Raw genomic sequence first — 18,692 nt, 5'->3', positions numbered from 1 at the left:
ACAGTTGCATACATTGTTCTTTGATTATAATCCAAATCCAACCTTTCAAACGTTAATTGATTATCATATACAATGATTAAGGTTGTCATTATCATACTTTTGAAACTTACTGAGGTCACACTAATAAAAAGAACATGAATTTACTGTTTGATATAATATATCTATATATATATATATATATATATATATATATATATGTGTGTGTGTGTGTGTGTGTGTGTGTGGGATATTCATAAGAAAATTCATTTAAATTAGAAAACTAAAAAACTACAAGAAGAACATAAAAAATACACCAATTTTTTTAACATTTTTCGCTGTAAATTTACATTTTTAAAATTTAAAAAAATTGAAAAAAAATATCGTATTACACACATGTAACACTACGAAAAAAACCTAAACCCCTATGAAAAAAAAATAGTATTACATAAAAAAAAGACGATGATTTCTTCTTTAATTGATTTGTGTGTGTCTAATTCCCGGCACCTTTGTTCAAATCCAATATTTATTATGTCTTTACCGAATCAACATTAGTACCAATGTTGAGTTGTGATATGTTAGAGCTTGTAAAGAGCGAGACACTCACAAGAAGCACTAATATCAACCGAATTGAAACAAAATTCGTGTTGTGTTTAATGAAGTTTGATTTGGAGACATTAGATGTCGAAATGGCTTTGGTCTTTGGCAAATGGTGATACGAACTTGCCTGCTTCTTCATCCGATAAAGAAAAACCGGAGATTATTGAGAAGGCACATAGTTCCATCATCCTATGTCATAGTGATAAGGTTATGATACAAATCACCAAAAAAATTTTGTTGAATGTTTGGTCAAAAAAAGAAATTAGGTTGTACGTACATGACAGTCTTAAAGAATACAGGTTGTACTTGAAAATAAGCTTTGTATCTTTCATATGGAACTTAGTAAAAAGAATCATGATGATACATCTAACGAATTAGTAATTGATTATGAGAATAATATTGAGGTTGTTTTGGAGAAACAGGATAAAGCAATCATTTGCTTATCCTTACTTATAGCACAATCTTATGATCGAACAATTTGTACACTTTCATGCATGGAAATGAAAGTGGGTTCATGCAAGGTAACATCTTAACAGGTATGTGAATGGGTTATTTATCTAATAAGCAAAATGTATAAAATTCTAGTTAACAGATTAAAAATGTAACAATATAATATAAGCAAAATATATAAAATTCTATTCTAATAGATAACGAAATATTGAATCAGAAACTTACATCTTAATAAATTGTAAAGTTGATAAATAAGTTTATAAAATAAATGTTGGAACCGTTCGCGTAATTTAAATAAAATAAGCAAATTTAATTTACTGATTTCAATACAAAATTAAGAAAGCAAAAATACAATACGATTACAACTGAAATAAAGACAAATACAAGAAAAGGGTAGAAGCAGAATGACTGAGGCACGTGTTCAACACGCTTCCCTTAAAACAAATTCCGAGTCTCCTAAGAGTACTCGTTTTGTTTCCCAGGGTACAACAGCCGAAGCAGCGTACTGCCGGAGATGGCCTACAACCCGAAGTCTTCATTGAAGAGAGCAGGATGAAGATGATCAAAAGAGTGGAGAACACTGTTTGCATAAAGCTGTTGTATCTGGTTTTCGTGGTGTCTTCTGCAGTGACCAAGAGCTGTATTTATACAGCTCCAGATTCGAAACCGTCAAAAAGAAATTAAAGGAAAGGTTTAAATTGCATTAAACTTCTTCAATGCAATTTAATACGTCATTTAATTCTCAGTCAAAGACAATTAACTCGTCAGTTTCGAAGTTGAACTGTAACTGCACTGTCATTCAATGCTGGAAGCTTCTGCGCGCGCGCGCGCAAGACACACTGGTGCGCGCGCAAGACACACTGGTGCGCGCGCGTCACAACCATGCGCGCGTGCGCCACACTGACTCAGTTCCATGCGTGCGTGCGCCACGTCACCTGTGAGCCTATACGAGCACGCCACATAGTCGCGCCGTATTGGCTCACTCTGGTGCGCCGCGCACGTCACATCAGGCCCCATGCACCATGCGCAACCGCGCGCCTTCGTGCCTCTCGTACTCGCGCGCGGACTGACACGTCACGCGCCTCGAACCTGCATGCCACTTCACCACTTGGTCCTTGCAGCCTATGTGATCCACCACGCGCACGTGGTCAAAAATACAAAGGCGGCTCTCAAGCGGCTCGCGGCGATGCGAGCGTGCGAAGTGCGCCATCAAAGCGCCACATTGCGCCTCATCGCCCACGCCACGCGCGCGCGAGCGTGTGCGAGTGCCGATTAGGGTGCTCCACACCCTTCGCGAGGACACTTAGTGTGTGCTTCCATGAAACAATAAGGATGGAGAGTTCCCACTTAAGTTCCATCTCTCCTCCGATGTGGGACAAGGTGCTACTTTCCCTTTTGTTTCAGCATTCAATGTTTCAAACACCCAACTTTGAGCATCGATATCTCATTCATCTTAGCTCCGTTTTGAATGTGGTTTAGTTTGTTGCGAAGCTCTTCCAACATAGAACACAAACACACAAATAAATATATAAAACCCGCTCATTTTCTTATATTTATTTCTAGTCCAAAATAGGAAAAAATCATTTTCCTATATTTGTGAAAAATGTTATTTTCACTTATTTTTTCCAACAATAAATTCTAAAAGCAGAAACTAAAATTAAGTTATATCCGTTAATTCGGTTTCGGTTAATTCAGTTTCGGTTAATGTCGGTTCGGTTTTGTCGGTTTTCGGTTCGATTTCGGTTAACGGTCCGGTTATTGCACATAGGGTTGTGCAAAAAACCGAATAAACCGAACCATAACCGAATTAACCAACAGAACCAAACTGAAAAAACCGAACCAAATCAAAAACCGGTGGGTCGGTTAATGTTTTTTTTTTTTGAAAACCGAAAGTAGCGGGTCGGTTATGGTTATTAATGTTTCCATAACCACTATAACCGAACCGAACCGACGTGTAATAAATCATTGTAGGATTTAGGACTTTTCACCCGTTTTTTAATATTTAATGTTTTTTATTAAAAAATCATATTTATTGGTTATTTCATATCGTTTTGCAGTTTTGGTTGAATGTTTATTTAAATTTATGGAATATATCAGATCACTTTATTTGAATATTCGGTAATAATGGGTATTAATATTATAGATTATATGTATTTTTTAATACTATGTAATATACTAATATCTACAAATATGCAATAACAATTTGTTGCATGTTAAAAAACATTGAGCTATTTTTAGCTAGGCTAAATACACGGTTAACCACCCACAACCGGTCCGCTATAACCATCAAAACCGATTAATCATAACTGCCATGACCGATCGGTTATGGTTATGGTTATCCATTAACCGATATCGCGGTTATGGTTATGGTTATGGTTTTAGGTTAAAACCGACCCAAACCAACCCATGCACACCCCTAATTGCACACCCTATGACTAATTACAAATGAAAATTTAATTTATGGAGTCTAAGGTAAGTATATAAATTTAATAAAACTTAAAATGTTAAATAGTCTATCTACTTTTACTTGTGAAGTGTATCGACCAGTTATTAATAGGCTAATAGCCCAGATCAGGATTTTGTTTTAGGCCCATAAGCTATAAATTTATATTTTAAATTAGTCCTGCTTCAATTATTATTATACATGTGAATAAGTCAAATACATGCGTTAATACATGGTGTTAACGACTCAAAATACATGCGTTAACACATGATGTTAACAACCTAGTACGAGCTATAAATGACCAAAAAACGACTCGAAAACTATCGAAAACATATGCAAAATACAAGGAAAATTAGATGTGCTTTGCAACACATCAAAAATCTAGATCTAAAGGGGGTAGGGTGGTTATCACTCACCACCCATTTATCACTCACAACTTCCAATCAAGTTCCACCACGTTATCGAGCTTTATTCCATCACTCACAACCTTTTTTAGTGAAAATGGCCATCACTCACCACCACACCCAACAATTCCCCCCAACCAACAGTTTTCCTCACAACCATTCAAAGATAATGCAACAAAAGTTTAACGCGATACAAGTTCCACGCGTTAATTATATGGGCTGGTGGTGGTATTATGTAAATGTTTACGCGTGAACATATTCCATCACGTACAAAAAAATGCCCACCCCGGGTCCCCTAATGGTCTAAACCACTTTTTACACTTTTCAGTTAAAACCCCATATGTAGGATAACCTCACTATATATATATATATATATATATATATATATATATATATATATATATATATATATATATATATATATATATATATATATATATATATATATATATATATATATATATATATAGGGGACCGCTAAAATGAGAACCACTCCCAGTTGTAAGAACTGCGAGAACCACTTTTAACCAATCAGAATATGACAACTCAAAGGGTAGTTTGGTCATTTCCTTTTAATGTCTAATCTCTCCTCTCTCTCTCCTCTCTCCTCTCTCTCCTCTCTCCTCTCTCCTCTTTTAAAGTTGCAGGCATTATTCTCTCACCTCTCCTCTTTCATTAAAGTTGCAGATCTTCTCTCATCTTCAAAAAAACCCTACAAACAAACATCATACTCCCTACTCCGATCTCAACCCACCACCACATCACAACCACCATCCTCCTGCTCCGATCTCAACCCACCCCTCCATCCATCCGGGTCACCTTCAGCGATGACCGGCTGTCTTCCACCACTGTCGTCTCTTTCATCTCCGTCGTGTGCGGCGGCGTCTTCGTCTTCCACCATCGCCGGGTCACCTTCATTGATGACCGGCCGAACTTCTCTGTGTTGGCAACTGGTTGAACTTCTTGTGTTGTTTGGGTGATGGCTACTGGTTGAAAGAATGGGTGAAGGGGTGGGTGAGGGGGTGTCGAAACCGGTGACGGCCGGAGATACTTACAGATCTTTCTCTCCCTTCATTTGTCGGAGACTCTTTGTCTATCTGAAAATATGGGTTTAACGGTATGTTTTTTTGGATCTCGTGTCTCTGTTTTTTTTTTTTTTTTGGGTTTTAATCCTGTGTCTCTGAATTGTAAATTAGGCCCCCTTGGTTGTCGGCTACCCCCAAACACCACACCCTTTTGTCTCTAAACCCGGTGGTGTCGTCGATGCCGGTGATACTGTCGATGTCGGTGGTGCCTGCGATGTCGGGTGGTGCCGGTGGTGCGATCGATGTCGGTGGTGCCGGTGGTTGGGTGGTGGCTAGAGGTGGTGCCGGGTTTGGGGGGTGAATGAAGAGGGTGTTTTTTAGGGGTGGTGGCTACTGGTTTTGTGAAAAACAGTGATGTTCATGTTCCTTTTGCTGGGTTTTGGTTGAATGATGTTCATGTTCATGTTTTGTTTGAATGATGTTCATGTTCCTTCTGTGGGTTTTAATATGATCGATGGTGAATCTGTTTGCCTTTTTGAATCTGTTGAATTTATTGAATCTGTTTGAATATGTGTTGAATGATGTTTCTTGTTCCTTTTGGATGTTTAAATCGGGGTGAATCTGGTGCCTTATTGAATCGGCGGTGATGATGTAAAAAAAAACTGACGTTGGCGTGGCATGGTTGGTGGAGGGTAGGTTTTTGAACCTGCAACCCCACTTTGCAGCCTCTGATTATCGAAAAATCTGAGCCAAAACTTTGTTTGTTGGTTTTTTTGTATTTTTATTTTAGGCGTCGATGACGATAACAATATACCTGAGACGCTTCACTGAGTTTGCGATTTCTGGGTGCGTTCGTTTATTCGTAAAAAAAGTTTTTGTAAAAAAAAAAAATTAAACGTAAAAAGTTTAACGTAAAACTTAAAACGTAAAACGTAAATGTTGGGTTTTACGTAAAACGTAAACTTTAAACGTAAATGTTGGGTTTCGTGTAAAAAAGTTTTTGTGAAAAAAAGGTTCAACCGTAAACTTTTACGTAAAACGTAAAAAGTTTAACGTAAAACTTAAAACGTAAAAAGTTTTACATAAAACGTAAAATTTAAAAACATAAAAAGTAAAAAAATGTTGACGTAAAAAACCGGTGCGTAAAACGTAAAAAAAAAACCGCGCGTAAAACGTAAAAAACCGTTGCGTAAAACGTAAAAAAACCGGCGTGTTAAACGTAAAAAAACCGGCGTGTAAAACGTAAAAAAACCGGTGCGTAAAACGTAAAAAAAACGGCGCGTAAAACGTAAGAAAACGTTAACGTAAAAAATTAAACCGTAAATTTTTTAACGCAAACCGTAAACTTTTTTAACGTAAAACGTAAAAACGTGAAGCGTAAAAAGCTTTACGTAAAACGTAATTTTTTTTAGTAAAACGTAAAAAGTTTTACGTAAAATACCGGCGCGTAAAATGTAAAAAACCGGCGCGTAAAACGTAAAAAACCGGCGCGTAAAACGTAAAAACGTTAACGCAAAACTTTTTTACGTTCCGTAAAAAAGGTAAAAGAACGTTAACGTAAAAAAACCGGCGCGTAAAACGTAAAAAACCGGCGCGTAAAATGAAAAAAACCGGCGCGTAAAACGTAAAAAACCGGCGCGTAAAATGAAAAAAACCGGCGCGTAAAACGTAAAAAACCGGCGCGTAAAACGTAAAAAACGTTAACGTAAAACTTTTTTACGTTTCGTAAAAAAAAGCTCGTAAAAAAACGCTCGTAAAAAACGGCGCGTTAAAAAAAACGGCATTAAAAAAACGGTTTGTTAAAAAAATCTTAATTTAAAGAAAGATTTTAATAAAAAAATTCTTTTAATAAAAAATTATTATACAAATCTGAATTTAAATTATTGTTTAACATAAAATTCTGTTTTTTTAATATAAAGTAATTAATGAATAAGACAAAAAGGCAATTAAATACTAATATATATATAAAGACAAAATAGTGTAATTTTACTATACTACCCTTTTGGATTATAATATTAAAGAAATAATAAGACAAAATCTATTTAATATTAATTTTAGTTACTTTAAATCTCATCCATCCATCTCCTTGATCTAAAGGCTAGAAAGTGGTTCCCTCAGTTCTTATAACTGGAGGTGGTTCTCATTTTAGCGGTCCCCTACATATATAAACATGTATATACACATATATATACAAAAATACAAATTATACACATATACACACATATACACACACATACACCGATATACACACACACACTTACACACATTATACATACACCTATAGTTTTATATGTACCAATCTATTAGAGTTTGGTCAATTATATACAAATTTACAAGTATATCTATACGTACTAGCCCAACCACGCCAATAAAAAATTAAAATCAAAACTAAAAGTTAAACCCTAAACATATAAACGACAGCCTGTTTGTCGCCTGAATATCTCATGTCGTTACCCTAAGTTGATCGCCTCCTGCTCTCAACGTAAGTGTTCGTGCAATATGATCATCGCCTCGTCTGCCACAACATTGTTATTCATAAGAAATAAATAATGCTATGAAATGTGCATGTTCTTAAAGATATAAAAACTTGCGACCCAACATTGTCACTATCTCTCTCAGCAAATTTAAATTGGGCGATACGGTTGTCCAAACCGCTCGAACTTCGCTCGACGCTCGCTTGGAATTTTTACTGCTCGAAAAATGCTCGCTTGATTTGATGCTCGGTTTTAAATGAGCCGCTCCGCTCGGTTCGGTTTGAAAACGAGCCAAGCACGAGCAAAGGTCCGCTCGGTTCGGCTCGGCTCGTGAACAGCCCTATCGATAAGTTGTCAAAAATAATACTACTAATATTATTTATCTTTATTTATCGAAAACCCATTAGTTATCACGGATGTTTTGCTTATCGTTTGTGCATACGTATATACATACACACACTAGATGATGCCTCTGGAGTAGAATACGTTAGTTATCACAGATGTTTTGCTTATCATTTGTGCATACGTATATATGTATATTATTTATGTTTATTTATCGAAAACCCATTAGTTATCACGGATCTAATCAATCCTATAACCAAATTAGGGCAAATTGAGATCGAGACACGAACCTCCGGAGTAGAATCCGTTGTGGAGACCTAGTCAATCCATCAACAAATCTAATCAATCCATCAACCTGCAACCTGTTCCCGGTCATCTTTATCACCACCGATCTTTATCCCCGGTCATCTTTATCACCTCCGTTCAACCTGCAACCATCTCGTTCATCGTCTTCAACAATAGAAATCACCATCATCGACATAATCATCATCGTATTCAACAACAGAAATCACTATCATCTTCAATCATCAAAAAAATAAATGAAACAGGGGAAGAGATATGTGTGAGGAGGTGGGGGTTTACCGGAAAAGCTTGTCGGAAACATACCACCACCGCCGCTACCGCACCCAACCAAACACCTCCACTGCTGGTTCCGTCATCGGTGCGGCGTTGCCATCATCTTCGCCGGCCGGGTGTGTATTTTAGAGAGGATGCAGGCGGGGTGGGGTGGGGTGTCTGGGTGTATCGGCCGATGATCGGTGCCGGTGAGCAGAGAGAGAGAAGTGAGTGAGGGTGTCGGCTGGGGTTTATTGAAAAAATGAGGGGAATAGTTCAGATGCAAAGGGGGAAAGAAGAAAAGGGGTGGGGGTGGGTAGTTGGACAGGTAGGCAAAATGACCAAAATGCCCTTTAGAAAAGGATAAAAATTAGTTTTTTTTAGAAATCTGAGTTGATTTTATTTTTGAACCAAAATGGCACAAAACTAAAACCACAGGGACCAAAATAAAAGTTTTGGACTAAAGTGGTAAAACTGGCTAAACCTCAGGGACCAAAATGGCATTTTACTCAATATATTTTCAAATTATAAAAGACGCTTACATTTTCACATTCTTCTTCTAACGGCTATCCCCAAATTCAAATAAACCCTAAAATCTCACACTCATTGTGTGCGTCAATTTCCACAATATCCAGGGTTTATTTCAATTCCATCTGTTCAATTTCACCAACACAACACTCAATTTCGTTCACACAGAAATTTGAGAATGGATCTTCCACAAGAAACCGATGATTACATTCAAGAATCGATAGATTATTCGCTTGGTCTTCCGGTATCGACACGTACTCTGGAACTAAAGCTTATGTATTCTGAAGAATCCCAGAGACAACTTCGCAATCAGTACTTGTGTTTGAAATCCAAATTGCAAGAGAAAGATGACGTCATCGAGCGTGTTAGGGTTTGTATTTTTTTTTTATTTGTTATAATTGTCTTACACTTAATGTTTCTTTCGGTTTTGATAGCTTTTTGTGAATTTGATTGATTAGGCTTGAATTAGTTTATATGTATTTTTGTTTTTCTTGTATAACTTTTGATATATAATGTTTTATAAAAAACGAATATGGTGTTACGATATGTTTATTTTTATCTGCATTTCGATATAAGTTTTATAAAACATGAGGCCGTATTGACTATAAAGTTTTATTTTAAAAATAAAACTTTATATTTGATACGCCTCTTATTTTTATTAGATGTATGTCGAAATACGGATGATAACAAACACATCGCAACACCGTATTCGTTTCTTTATAAAAAATTATAGAGTTAATTACTGTTTTCGTCCCTGTGGTTTGTCAAAAATCACTATTTCAGTCCATTAGTTTAAAAATTGCGATTTCAGTCCCTGTGGTTTCACTTTTGTAACCATTTCAGTCCACCTTGTAACCATTTCAGTCCCTGTACTTAACAGAATAATGGATTGAAATGGTTACTAAAGTGAAACCACAGGGACTGAAATGGTTACGAAAGTGAAACCACAAGGACTGAAATCGCAATTTTTAAACTAATGGACTGAAATAGTTATTTTTGACAAACCAGTAATTAACTCAAAATTATATGTTAAAAGTTATATAAGAAAAAAAATCTATCTTATAAGTTATAACTTATACCAGTGTCTTTTCATAATGAATATTTATTTGGTTTTGTTTTGTTTTCTCCTGTTAATTTGTACGTAGGCCGAATCAACAATGAATGCACTAGCTGTAAAGAAGTTTGTCGAAGAGAATCAGAAATTGGCTTCCGAATGTTCTAACTTGTTAACAGAATGTACTAAATGGGAGAAAGAGTGTTCGTTGTATCACCATGACCGAGAAGCGTTAATGGAATTTGGGAATGAGGCTGATAACAGAGCTAAGGAGGCGGAGATGCGTGTTCGTGATTTAGAACAAGAGTTGACTAAGTTGACCGAAGAATTGATGTTCTATAAGCAGCAAGCTGAGGCCAAACAGGTTAGATGTTATATATTAACTATACTAGTATTTTAACCCGCACTTTGCAGCTAGTGCATTCACTATAAAGCAAATATTTGTATATGTACTTGTATTTTTAACCCGGGCGTGTTGCGGTGTTGACACTCGCGTAGTCAAGTACGTAATACATTTGAGACGTATGAAGTTACGAACCACTCGAAGTTGAGTATCCAGACAAAAAACTATTAGGGAAAGTTCTTGTACAAATAATCTTAACATACTAAACATACAAATTGAAGGAAAACTCAAAAAGACAAGGTGGCATTTTTGTAATTATCAATAACTATCAAAGTTACTCTACAAATATACCTAAAAAACCTAAAAAAAAACCTAACCAAATTTTTTTTTTTTTTTTTGCTAACAAAATGTAGCGATTTTTTTTATAAAAAATATTAAAAAAAATGTGTTTTTTAGGTATTTTTGGTTGAGTTCACATTTGTATAGTAACTTTGATAGTTGGTGGTAATTACAAAAATGCCACCTTGTCTTTTTGAGTTTTCCTTCAATTTTGTATGTTTAGTATGTTCAGATTATTTGTATTTGATCTTTTGCCAAAACAATTATATCGTCGTAGCGTATAAAACACAAAAGCATATTTAAAATAAGTAAAAAAACGTATTATTTTACCAGGCACTAAAAAAAATAGTTTACTAATCTTACGAAAATAATAAGACAGTTAAAGTATACAATTTTAATATTAAAAACATTTTAATAAAATTACCTTAATTTATATTATAACCCATGATTACCAATTATTTTATATACCACAATTTTTTATTCCCAAAATACCCTCATCAGGCGACTTAAAATTGGTATGAAATTACTATAGTGAACCGGCACGTCTCAGATATATTACACAGTAGTATAGATATATGCATGTATGTATGTATGTATGTATGTATGTAGTATATATCTGTTTATGGGCCGTTACAATATTACAATATTGTTTGACGTGATTAAAGGTTGGCGAGATGACAAAAACTGAATCTGCTGAACATTTTCTCGTTGATACGTTATTATCAACTTTAATCAGCAAAGATGATGTGGCATCAACAGCGCGTTCTTTCTTAGAGGCAAACAGTGGGGTGGAAGTGTGCGAAAAGATGCTGGAAATGCGGGAAAGGTTTGCGATAAACTTTTTTTTTTTTGTTCTTTAACTTATGGTAGATACTTTTTCAGTAAGTTTTCTAGCAATTTGACGGTAAATGTCGCAATTTATAATTTTTGAACGTATAACTGTAGCTTGAAGCCATCAACACAAAAAGTTTTAGCACTGGCTTCGGAGGTGAAGATACTTAAGCAAGAAAAGGATCATTTAAGGCATAATCTCACTACAGCTGAAGAGGAGGTGCGTGTCTGTGTAATTTATAGGTGGCAATTTCGACCCGTTAATGGGCTCAATGGGTTGTGCAGGATGTCAAAGTTTGTCCAAAATCTATTTTTAATCCATGCAACTTCCTAAATCGTTTTAGTCAAAGATCTAGATTAGAGTAAATTACGTTTTTGGCCCCTATGGTTATATCACTTTTACTATATTAGACCAAAATAAGAATTTTTAACATATCTGCCCCTATGGTTTCTATAACTAACCATTTTGGCCCCTAAGTCTAGAGATCATGGGGGCTGAAATGGTTAGTTATAGAGACCATGGGGGCCAAAATGGTTAGACTTAGGGGCCAAAATGGTTAGTTATAGAGACCATGAGGGCAGATATGTTAAAAATTCGTATTTTGGGCTAATATAGTAAAAGTGATATAACCACAGGGGCCAAAAACGTAATTTACTCTCTAGATTATTATTGAAAAAATATTGTATGCAAAGAATTGTTTATAGGACAAACCCAACTTCACCCCTTGCGGTTGATATCGAAAATTTGACCCGTTAATGTATATCTAAAACGGGTCAAATGGATCGAATGAATGCGATGCGTATGGATTGTACAATACAAATAGGTTGAAACTTGAAAGTTGTTCAAAGGCTATTTCTAATCGATACGACATACTAATTTGTTTCATTCAAATATATGGAATATTATCGTGACGATATTGTTATTTTAATCATAAATGACACGTTAATTGTGTATAGAAAATGGACAAAACGTGTGTGTGGGTCAACCTAGGTGTGTGCCTATTTCATTACCTGACCGGCCCATCTTGCCACTTCTAGTGCGTATTTTCTTCTATATGTGTGTTTGTGAGTTTATGTGGCTAACGAAACTTGGGTTTGACTAGGTCAAAGTCCTGTTTGAAGAAAACAATATATTGGACAAGGAGAATAGGAGATTGATGAAGTTACTCCAAAAAGAAAGACAACTAAACAATTCTGGTGGAAACCGTAACAGTGCATCCTTGAAGGTAAGTAATCTAAGATGACGCTTCGTGTTTGTGATTGAAGGTAAGTAATCTAAGATGACGTTCCATGTTTGTGCGTCGAAGACACGTTGTGATTATTTTCCTGTAAAATTCTTGAATAAGGAGAATTACTGTAGGCTAAAAAAACTTATGAATATTTTTGCAGAATAATAAACGGAAGTGTAGTCCAAGAGATTGCAGTCCAATTGAGAAGAGACTTGACTTCAGTGAGTCTGGTTCACCAAGACAGATATTGTCTCCTTTGAGACACAACACACCCGAATCTCGATTGCACAAAAAGTGACTTTTTACAAGACTCGATGAACTTCACTAATCTTGTCCATGTTTTTGCTTTGTAAAAACTTCCATTTACAAAGAAGGTTTTGATTCACATGACTAACATAATTGTGGCTAAATGAATCCAACATGCAGCTAACACAATCTTCTGGATTGGTCCATTACCTTCTCTGTCGACCTTAATTCCAGCGTGCAATGACTACCACTCCTCCATGGCATGGTGTATGTGGTTGAATACGCTCAGATGTCGCACTTTTGACAACCCTTGAGCAAGGCAGCCTTCTTGACACTGTCACACTTCAACATGTCACCCCATGTGACACCCCGGGAGAAGCGATATGTGATTGCTCTTCGCCTCAGCAACTTTTCTATCAATAACGCCTCCGACAACATATCATGGGCGCTATTGAGTGGTCGCCAACACAATAACGAGGGATAGCGGACTTAATGTGGGCCATATCATATGTTTATTAATAAAAGGGGTGCTATCGGTGGATGGTTGGCTTTATCTCATTTCTTGTTAGTTATTGGGGAATTGGTTGGTATTGGATGAGGTGGCGCATACATGACGTTGAGTTGGCACAATGGGGGTGGCGGCGGCGTTACCACAAGGGTTGGAACCCGCAAACCCAACCCATGCCAGTGTCTCGTCCACCCATCAAAACCACAAACCCCAAACTTACAACTTTTAAAAACTAACCATCAAAACATGTAGCTTGAAATCACAGGACCATATCTATAATTAACTCTAGTTTTTATGAAATACAAAATATAATAGTAAATAAATTTATTAAAAAGCATATAGTCATTAAAAGTAGCTCTATATTTTTCATTCCCTCTTCACTCCTATATTAACCAACCCATAACTCCTCTCACTTCCACACTCCCATTTCTCACAAATAAGTTGAATAACATAAAAATGACGACTTGTAATGTCGCGGTAGCGGGCTTATGGTAGCATTAAGTTTCATGTCGCTCGTTTCAGCAAAAAGTTTATATAGTTGGAGACTCGGCTGGTTGGGCGTTAAGCGTTGATTACTATACTTGGGCTAGTGACAAAACATTCAAAGTGAGAGATAGTCTTGGTAAGCCTTTATTTGTTGATTCCACTCATTTATCAATAAAAACACTAACTAATATGATTAAGGTGACGCATGAACCAAAATATACAAATCAATAATCTTAGTATGTTTTTTTTTTTCTTTTTTTTTTTTTCTTTTTTTTTTTTTGCAAGTGTTCACTTATGATGGTAGCCACATCGTGGATCTAGTGAGCTCATCCGACTATGACACCTGTGCCATTGGCGATTCCATCGCATCTTACAATCTGGCACCACCACCATTGCTCTAAACACGACCGGATCGCATTATGTAACACCCCGTGTTTTCCAAAAGTCAAAGTCAAAGTCAAGTGTTGACTGTTATTGGAATTAAAGATCAATAAAGATTAATTTCATTTTAGTTTCATTTTGATTTTCATATTATTTGGAGTAAGTGTTGTATAATCAAACTAATCGACCGATAATCGAGCTGTGAATCAACGACCGACTGTGAATGATAGGAAGTAACAATGCAATAAAGCTAGTCAATCAATAATCAAGCTAATCAAATCAATCATCAAACTCAAGTGTGGGGATTTTTAGTACTTTTATACGTGTGTGTGTGCCTTATGTGTTACTTGTGCATGTTTACTTTTATGTTAAAGTGTGTGGTGAATCAATCAAATCAATCAAGACTCAAAGGTGAATCAAACTCAATCGAAATCGAATCCAAATCATGGTGTAAGGATGCTTGTATGTTAGATATAGTAGTTGAGACTAAAAGTAATTTGATTAGGAACTTCTATCATCCTCAAACCATCGTTCTAAGTCGAAATATCAAAAATCGTCGCGAAACACTCAAAACCAGGCAAGCCGATCGAACAGGGCAACCTGATCGAACAGGCTAGCCGATCGAACAGGCTGTTCGATCGGACAGCTGCTCGATCAGGGATGCTGTTCGATCAGCTGACCCTTTCCTCTTTTGGAAGCCTATAAATAGGGCTGTCCTTGTCAAACTTTCCACCTTTGGAAAAGCTCTGACCGACCAGCCTCTTCTTCTCACTAAATCTCAGATTTCTCTCAAACCGGTAAGTATTTCGCTCTAATCCTTGTACGTTTTTGTTCATTAATCGATTCTACATCTTTCTATCTTTCAAAACTTGGATTTCATCCATGAAATCACCAAGATCTAGGTGTTCTTGGGTGATGTCATCATGTGTTCTTCAAGAACACTAAGTTTTGGCATCATTCCACCATGAATAACTTAGATCTAACCGATTTCCACATAAATAACCTAAAATCTTCCAAAGATCTTAACATTTCACGGTGGAAAAGGATTGGAAGATGGGTTTTCATCTATCTTTCAACTCTTTTACACTCAAACCGGGAAAACGAAGCTTGAACCGATTTATAAACCATTCTCAACAAACACATGGTTCAAGATTCGGGTTCTACCGAGAGATATACCGATTTCGGGTTAAACGTTAAACTTAGGTTCCAAACCGTCTCTGACCGAGTTTGGGTGATTCCTGCTCGAGTCAGTAGGCTAAGTGGGGACTTCAGCTTTGTGGTTCAACTCGTAGTCAAAATATCTCTAAAACATCAACAATTAACGGGAAGAAACAAGTGTTAAGTGATAGGTTAACCAAATCGAGAAGCTGGCCGAACGGCTAGGCTGTTCGATCGAACAGCCCAACCGAACGACTATGCCAACCGAACGACTATGCCAGCCGATCGACTAGGCTAACCGATCGACTAGCACTTAGTCCCACAAACTCACAAAAGTGTAGTATTGACGAGATACTGTTCGATCGACTACGCCACTCGATTGTAATCATTACTGCTCGAATCATGAGATACTATACTTCAAAACACTTAGACTCTTCGAAACATTGGAATGCCACCCGATCGAACATGCCAACCGATCGAGTGACATATTTGAAAACAATGGAGTGCTAGCCGATCGGTTGGGCTAACCGATCGAACAGCTGTTCGATCGGCCAACTTGAAAGGTAGTACAAACCATCATACACAAACACATCCTTCACATCAAAGGAAGAAACAATCCACTTGAAGGAACCAGCCGATCGAGCCAGCCAGCCGATCGAATGGATGTTCGAACGGACTTTCAAACCAATCGAACAGCCCACTCGATCGAACTGCTGTCCGATCGAATGGCCTACTCGATCCAAGTACATTGTTTACTTTTTCCGTGTTACTCATCGTTGTGTTATCGAACTATTCAGGCTAACCTATTCTCAGTGCTCCTCTCAATCCACGATCAACCACTGTGAGTATACTCGATCCCTTTTTGCTTTCAGCACTTTTGGGTGTTACATACGTAATCTATCAAATTCACAAACAACACAAACTATTTGAACGCTAACCTATTTGCATGTATTACTTGTCTAAATGATTGCTGTTTATTATGTTTACACGTGGAGTGCTATCTACCTGCTTTAGCAACGTAGTACTATAGTTTGGACTCAGCACCCGTTCACACGGGGGTTGCTAAGGACAATTACTTGCATGGATTACAGTGGTAATCATGTATCGCGAACTGTCTCGGACAGTCAACTCGAAGTCGTTGGTATCGATGGTCCCATGTTGATAATTTACATGCATCGTTTGCCCTTGTGTACGTGCTTGGTTATGCGTAAACTATTCGAACTCTATATGCTATATCAAACTTGTGTACTCACCTTTACATTATATGTATTGACTTTTATTTTAACGTATGTGACAGGTGTTTAAGCTACTAGCGTGCTAGGGAAGCGAGGAAATAATAAGCTTCTAGGAGCCAGTGACCTTAGGACAGTGTCCATATACCTGCTCCAGGGCCATAATTATCTGTAGATCTTGTACTGGCACCTGTAGTCAGTAAGATCTATAGTTAGTCGTCTAGAAGTCTTAAAACAATATTTAATTCGGCCTGTAATAATTAAGAATTTGAGTTGTCGGAACAGTTCCCATATTGTTTAGTTGATTTCTATGATAACTTGTTATTATTTGGGACACGGTATGGGACGTGTTATATAACTGAATTGTATGATAGTTGTTGTGGAAACTTCTGAACAATCTGTTTCGCTCAGTGCCGCGCCCCGATGATTCCGCCATCGGTTGGGGTGTGACACATTACTTCATATGTGGTGTAATGGGACATTGTAAAGGTGGGATGAAGCTAACCATTGATGTCACTAGCGACGGAAGTCCCTCCGCCGCTCCATCATCCATAACCGCGGATTTTCCCACCACTGATCCTTTTGGAACCATCATCCTCCCTCCCACAGTCTCCGGAACTAGTTATGTTCCGGCGGAAAATTCATCTACGGTCATCTCACTGTTTGTAGTTGGTGTTTTCAGTTTGGTTGCATTGATGTATGAGTTGATTCTTGGTTAACGTTATGGGCCAGGACCAAGGCAGTGCTTATTAAATTTTAGGATATTTCATATTGGATTTTAGTAACCTTAAATTTCAACTTATTTCCTACATCACTCCCAAACTAGTTATACACTAACTCAGTTAGTTTTTTTTTTTTTTTTTTTTACTGATGTAGCATTTGTGTGGTGACGTGACTTCTGACGTAGTGTTTTTGATGATGTGGCAACTGACGTGACGTCTGATTTGGCTTTTTTATGACGTGGCAACTGGCGTCATCAAACAGGGTTAGTGTTGGGTTACTTTAGGAGTGATGTAGAAAAATAAGTTGATAGTTGGGAGTGATGTGATACAAATCAAAAGTTGAAAGTGTTATCAACTAAATGATAAAAGTTTGGGTTATTTAAATCTAATATCCCTTAAAATTTCTCAAAATCTTTATATTTCTCATCATCCTCTTATTTTAGACAATTTTATTTGTGTATTTAGATTGTCAATTTTATCAAACTAGGGTTAAGACCCGCCCGCGTTGCGGCGCGGGTACATCGTAAACACTGAATGGATTAGTCCAAACGTTATATGATGCATTGACCATATGAAAACACACATTTCAACGTATCTAGTTGAACTCAATGTAACCTGTAAAAGCATTGAGATGTGATCAAAAGTAAAGTAAATCAAATTCATATCAAACAATCATAACATATTATATGTGACCCAACTCAGACATAGAAAACATAACGGGATATGCACATGTAATCGAAAGGGATTAATTAGAGCTTTCGAAAAAATGGAGAAAAAGAAACCATACTTTGACTCCACTCGGTTCGAAACAAACTTTACGAAACATACATAAAATAAACATGAAAACATATTATATTTGACCTGAGTTATTTCCCAAAAAAATTTACGTGGAAACGTAGAACAACTTGAATTTATACCAAAACATACATAAAAATATGCACGTAAAAATGGTTTCTTTAAACGAAAATGTATTATATTTGACCTGGCTCGTCTATAAAAAAAGTTTACGTCTGATTGTAGAACAAATCATATTTATACATACCTCGTACATAAAATATGCACGTAAAAAATAGTTTTTAAGTAAAGGAAGTATAGGGGTAAACCGAAACAAAATATTAGTAAAAAATTTAATAGGTTAAATAAAACCGTCCCAAGTAGCACCAATGCCACAACGACATCGACTCTCAACATCGTAAAAATAAAATAGATAAAATGGTAAAAACTACACTGAACGAAAAGCAGACTAAAATCGTTGAACCACGCACACCTATTACAGTGTGTTAATTCGAAGAAATTAACCAGAAACGTAAAAAGCAGAAAATAATAACTTAGTCGATCTAGGACCCGCCCGTTGCGGCGAAATTTT

The 18,692-nt window shown here is 36.7% G+C and overlaps 1 protein-coding gene across 2 annotated transcripts; it reads left to right on the top strand.

The window, feature by feature from the left end:
- Window positions 1–8,824: 8,824 nt before the first annotated feature.
- LOC110883795 (filamin-A-interacting protein 1) lies at window positions 8,825–12,978 on the top strand. Of its 2 annotated transcripts, none has more exons than XM_022131444.2 (6): window positions 8,825–9,167; window positions 9,943–10,215; window positions 11,199–11,359; window positions 11,479–11,584; window positions 12,468–12,590; window positions 12,754–12,978. In XM_022131444.2, the coding sequence occupies exons 1-6, from the start codon at window positions 8,976–8,978 to the stop codon at window positions 12,889–12,891; spliced, it is 993 nt and encodes a 330-aa protein (XP_021987136.1). In that variant the 5' UTR covers window positions 8,825–8,975; the 3' UTR covers window positions 12,892–12,978. The 2 variants fall into 2 exon arrangements, with proteins under 2 accessions (XP_021987136.1, XP_021987137.1); XM_022131445.2 differs by having other exon boundaries at window positions 12,468–12,630; window positions 12,754–12,854.
- The last annotated feature ends 5,714 nt before the right edge of the window (window positions 12,979–18,692 follow it).

Source organism: Helianthus annuus, chromosome 10, assembly GCF_002127325.2.
Source record: "Helianthus annuus cultivar XRQ/B chromosome 10, HanXRQr2.0-SUNRISE, whole genome shotgun sequence".
Taxonomy (NCBI): Eukaryota; Viridiplantae; Streptophyta; class Magnoliopsida; order Asterales; family Asteraceae; genus Helianthus; species Helianthus annuus.
Note: the sequence above shows the minus strand (reverse complement) of the source record. Positions and strands in the feature narration are given on the sequence as shown.